Raw genomic sequence first — 6,000 nt, 5'->3', positions numbered from 1 at the left:
AGCTTACTAGTGATATAGAATATATAGAATATATACCCCAGGCCAGAATGTTTTTGAAGGAGAGAAGCTTGGGATACAATAAGCAACTATAGCCATTGGGGATGTCTAACAACTTGTAGCTGCTTTGATTCATGCAGTTACCAAAACCCCAGGCTGCAGTGTAACCGTAATTTCCACAAACCTATACTGAGCTGGAACACATTTAAGAAAACAAAAAACATTTCGTTTTTTTTTTTAATAGTCATTTTATTCAGATTCCAATGGAACGATATATAAAAATAGTCCATAAAACTGTGACATTGTACATTTCCTCTATAAATAATGAATAGTACAAAAATAAAATTTATTTTGAAACGGAGATTTTTGTGGTACACCCGCGTGTGTAGCCCATACAGTCCAATAACATCAAGTTGCCGGTGATTAAAGTAATCGATGCAAGTGCAAAGGAAATAACATATATACTACCGTATCACCGGTGCAGAATCTGTTCATTGCAGTTTGTTAAATCTGAGGCCGCATTTACTAACACAAGTGCAAATCTGCATCAGTGCAGTGACCAATCAGCAGTTACATTTCAGTCAGACGGTTTAGGTTTGATTGGCTGCTCTGCAGTAGATTTGCCTCATATGTAAAGGAGAGCACAGAATCATACAGGATCGTTGCTGGTGTTTGTCCATATCTGTAACTACAGCTGCTGGGAGTTCAACAATTCGATTTCATAAGTGCCAGTGCCACATAAGGAATTGCCAAAAAAATATAAATATATAGATTTACAAAAAACAAACAAACCAGCAATCAAATTTGTTTGAATCATCCGCATGTCCAATTGCACATGGAGAATGCTTGGCTAAACATATGATTTTGCTATAGGATCTCCTGCAGAAAGAGTTGTAGCTTCTCCATCTCTCCTGCCTGGCACTTGGCCCATATCTTCTTAATATACTGAATGTCCACTTTCCCAGAAGCCTTTGCCAACACCAGTCCTGTTAAGCCATTGTTCTTCTCTGGCTCCCCCAGCGTGGCCATGCACAGTAATCTGATGGAAAAGAAAGCAGGGCAGTGAATATACCACTCGGGATGTTGCAATTTCATGATAGATGAAGCTTCCTGCATTCTAATATTAACCCTTAAAGGGGAACTATCCCAAAAAGAAAATGTAACATAAGCTTCAGCATACTGAAATAATAAATACAATCAATTAAATATTCATTGTTTCTGAAATAATCAAGTTTAAATTCACTATTCCTCTATTAGCATCTGTTTCTCTTCATTCTGTCTCCATGTAGCAGTTGGGTGTCAGATGTTCACTGACAGTTAGATCCAATATATCTTATAGGGGGGCTCCTTTTGCCTAGAAAATATATCAGAGCTCACTCTATTAAAATCACCAGACATCATGTCTCTCTACATGCAGAATTTGTGCAAAAGGCAGTTATTTTGTTTGTACTGGAATCAGTTATCTGAGAGAGCTCTAATACATCTGCTAGGAAAGGAAGCCCCCCTATAAGATATATTGAATCATTCATTTGACACCCAACTGCTGCATGAAGACAGAATGAAGAGAAACAGATGCTGAGAGAGGGATAATGAACATAAAATTGATTATTTCAGAAACAATTGCAGGGATTCGGTTTAGGATTCGGATTCGGTTTGCTATGCAGTCTAATCCTTTGCAAAGGATTCGGGGGTTCGGCCGAATCCAAAATAGTGGATTCGGTGCATCCCTAGAAACAATGCAGAATTTTTAATTGCTTGTATTTAGCTTAAATTACATTTTCACGATAGTTCCCCTTTAATAGCCGGCCTCTATTGAATTGTATAATGTCAGTTTTCACTATTACTTTCTTTGCAGAACAAGAAGAGAAAAGCTTGGTTTGCACTCTTGCTTTTAGCCAAAAAAATCTGCTTTCAAGCACTGAAATGCGGTACTTACTGATCTGACCGCACAGTCTCTTTGGCTACGGGTTGCAAATCATTTTGCATCAGGTCCCAAATATATATGCAGCAAGCAGCATCCAGAACGAAGAAAACCGTAGGCCTTGTTAATGACCATTGCAGCGCCGTGACTGATTGGCCGCCAGTGCTGTGGCTCCATTGCATGATGGGAAATTCGGCACGTAGGCTCTGCAGTCTTATACACCCATCAGAACACCCCGCCTGAACGAAACACAAGAAAGAGACATTAATAGATAAAGGTGATAAATATTAGGGATGCACCAAATCCAGGATTCAGTCAGGATTTGGGCTTTTTCAGCAGGATTCAGATTCGACGAATCCTTGTGCCTGGCTGAACCGAATCCTAGTTTGTAATATGGAAGGGAAATCATGTGACTTTTTGTCACAAAACTAGGAAGCAAAAATGTTTTCCCCACTTCTTCCTTTCCTGCCCCTGATTTGCATATGCAAATTCTGATTTGGATCCATTTTGTGAAGGATTCGGCCATTTCCCAAATAGTGGATTAGGTGCAGCCCTAATAAATATGCGGGTGTTTCATGTACAGTGAAGAGTGGCCAGAGATCATAACCGGTGCCTCACTGGTAGGGATGCACCGAATCCACTATTTTGGATTCGGCCCAATCCTTCGCGAAAGATTTGGCCGAATACCGAATCCAAATTTGCCTATGCAAATTAGGGGCGGAAAGGGGAAAACATTTTTTAATTCCCTGTTTTGTGTGAAAAAGTCACGTGATTTCCCTCCGTACCCCTAATTTGTAATATGTTCCCCACTACAGTACAAATTAAGTATATGGAGTTAGAGGAGTCATCCACCTAAACACTATTATTTTTATATTACCTAATAAAATGAAGAAAATGTCATTCTACACAACTTCCCAGTATACATTCACTATACATATTCACTATACATATTCACAGGTTTTAAAATTATGGTGCACCTTTAAATTAACTTTAAGTATGATGTAGAGAGTGATATTCTGAGTCAATTTGCAATTGGTTTTCATTTTTTATTATTTGTGGGGGTTTTTTGACTTATTAAGCTTTTTATTCAGAAACTCTCCAGTTTGCAATTTCAGCAATCTGGTTGCTAGGGTCCACATCCTAGCAACCATGCATTGATTTGACTAAGAGACTAGAATATGAATAGGAGAGGCCTGAATAGAAATATGAGTAATAAAAAGTAGCGATAAGAATATACTGTATGTGTAGCCTTACAGAGCATTTGTATTCTAAATGGGGTCAGTGACCCATATTTAAAAGTTGCAAAGAATCAGAAGAAAAATGCTATAAAATTATATATAAAAAAAAAATATATATAAAAAAAAAAATTAAGGCCACTTAAAATGTTTTTTTTTTAGCCATTCGATATCATACTAAAAGTTAACTGAAAGGTGAACCACCCCTTTAAAGTGGTTGGTAAATGCAGTTGCTATTGGAACTAGGGATGCACCGAATCCAGGATTCGGTTCGGGATTCGGCCAGGATTCGGCCTTTTTCAGCAGGATTCGGATTCGGCCGAATCCTTCTGCCTGGCCGAACCGAATCCGAATCCTAATTTGCATATGCAAATTAGGGGCGGGAGGGAAATTGCGTGACTTTTTGTCAGAAAACAAGGAAGTAAAAAATGTTTTCCCCTTCCCACCCCTAATTTGCATATTCAAATTAGGGTTCGGATTCGGTTCGGTATTCGGCCGAATCTTTCGTGAAGGATTCGGGGGTTCGGCCAAATCCAAAAAAGTGGATTCGGTGCATCCCTAATTGGAACAGTATCTACCTCATTCTGTCCTCTGGTTATAACTAAAGTATGTAAATAATGGAGTCAGTTCTCCTTTAAGTTTGATACATTGCTGTGTCTGCTACATTGTTTCAGGAGTGCAAAGGACTTAAAGACGTTGTTCACCTTTGAGTTAATTTTTATTATGATGTAGAGAGTGAAATTCTGACACAATTTGCAATTGGTTTTCTTTTTTTATTATTTGTTGTTTTTAAGCAATTTAGCTTTTTATTGAGCAACTCTCTAGTTTGCAATTTTAGCAATCTGGTTGCTAGGGTCCAAATTCCCCTAGTAACCATGCATTGATTTGAATAAGAGACTGGAATATGAATAGAAGAGGCCTGAATAGAAAGAGGAGTAATAAAAAGTAGCAATAACAATAAATGTGTAGCCTTACAGATCATTTGTTTTGTAGATGGGGTCAGTGACCCCCATTTGAAAGCTGGAAAGAATATGAAGAACGCAAATAATTAAAAAACGACAAAAAATAAACAATGAAGACCAATTCAAAAGTTGCTGAGAATTGGCATTTTGATAACATACAAAAACTTAACTTAAACGTGAACCACCCCTTTAACTAGGAGACATAATTTGCTTTTCAACTACAGTTATATTTACAATAGAATGTTTAGACTGTTACTGAGCCCCACAACAAATTCAATGTAGGGCCCCACAACATTGGTAAGTAGATCTATTCTACCAAGATATATTGAAATTGTTCCTTAAAGGAAAACTATACTCCCAAAATGAACACTTAAGCAACAGATAGTTCATATCATATTAAGTGGCATATTAAAGAATCTTACCAAACTGGAATATATATTTAATTAAATATTGCCCTTTTACATCTCTTGCCTTGAACCACCATTTTGTGATGGTCTGTGTGCTGTCTCAGAGATCACCTGACCAGAAATACTGCAGCTCTAACTGTAACAGGAAGAAGTGTGGAAGCAAAAGACACAACTCTGTCTGTTAATTGGCTCATGTGACCTAACATGTATGGTTTGTTGGTATGTTTGTGAGTACAGTGAATCCTACGATCCCAGGGGGCGGCCCTTATTTTTTAAAATGGCAATTTTCTATTTATGATTACCCAATGGCACATACTACTAGAAAAGTAAATTATTATGAAAATGGTTTATTTACATGAAGCAGGATTTTACATATGAGCTGTTTTATGCAATATCTTTTTATAGAGACCTACATTGTTTGGGGGGTATAGTTTTCCTTTAATTAGAGCCTTACTGGGCCCTCTACACTCCTGGGCCCGTGGCAACTGCAGGGTCTGCTTCCTCTGTAGTTACGCCCCTGCAAACAACTTTAAAACCAGTAATGGGTAATTAATGTACTGGATGGGATTCGTTATCCAGATACCCGTTATACAGAAAGCTCCAAATTATTGGAAGGCTGTCTCCCATTGACTCAATTTAATGCAAATAATTATAATTTTATAAGTGATTTCCTTTTTCTCTGTAATAATAAAACAGTAACTTGTACTTGATCCCAACTAAGATATAATTAATCCTTATTGGAGGCAAAACAATCCTATTGGGTTTATTTAAAGTTGTGGTGCACCTTTAAGGTAACTTTTATTATGTTGTAGAATGGTCAGTTTTAAGCAACTTTCCAATTGGTTTTCATTATTTATTTTTTATAGTTTTATAGTTATTTTACTTTTTCTCCTGACTCTTTGCAGCTTTCAAATGGGCGTCGCTGACTCCCTTCTAAAAAATAAATGCTCTGTAAGGCTACACATTTATTGTTACTGTTACTTTTTATTACTGATCCTTCTATTCAGGCCTCTACTATTCATATTAGGGATGCACCGAATCCAGGATTCGGTTCGGGATTCGGCCTTTTTCAGCAGGATTCGGATTTGGCAGAATCCTTCTGCCAGGCTGAACCGAATCAGAATTTGTATATGCAAATTAGGGGCAGGGAGGTAAATCGCGTGACTTTTTGTCACAAAACAAGGAAGTAAAAAAGTTTTCCCATTCCCACCCCTAATCTGCATATGCAAATTAGGATTCCGATTCAGTTCGGTATTCGGCCGAAATTTCACCAAGGATTCGGGGGTTCGGCCGAATCGAAAAAAGTGGATTCGGTGCATCCCTAATTCATATTCCAGTCTCTTATTCAAATCAATGCATGGTTGCTAGGGTAATTTGGACCCTAGTTACCAGATTGGTTAAGATGCAAATTAAAGAGCTGCTCAATAAAAACCTTAATAACTCAAAAAACTTCAATCATAAAATATGAAAACTAATTG

At 37.6% G+C, this 6,000-nt stretch overlaps 1 protein-coding gene across 2 annotated transcripts in view; it reads right to left on the bottom strand.

Moving 5' to 3' along the window:
• Positions 1-220: 220 nt before the first annotated feature.
• Positions 221-6,000, bottom strand: part of dync2i1.L (dynein 2 intermediate chain 1 L homeolog) — a 44,727-nt gene continuing 38,947 nt past the window's right edge. For both annotated transcript variants that reach the window (XM_018267147.2, XM_018267148.2), the window contains 2 exons: positions 1,934-2,157; positions 221-1,036 (listed from right to left, as the gene is read on the bottom strand). In XM_018267147.2, coding sequence (XP_018122636.1) covers positions 865-1,036; positions 1,934-2,157 — 396 coding nt within the window. In that variant the 3' untranslated portion in view covers positions 221-864. The remainder of the gene's footprint in view (positions 1,037-1,933; positions 2,158-6,000) is intronic.

The sequence above is a fragment of the Xenopus laevis genome, chromosome 6L, assembly GCF_017654675.1.
Source record: "Xenopus laevis strain J_2021 chromosome 6L, Xenopus_laevis_v10.1, whole genome shotgun sequence".
NCBI classification, from domain to species: Eukaryota; Metazoa; Chordata; class Amphibia; order Anura; family Pipidae; genus Xenopus; species Xenopus laevis.
This window is presented reverse-complemented; position numbering and strand designations above follow the sequence as displayed.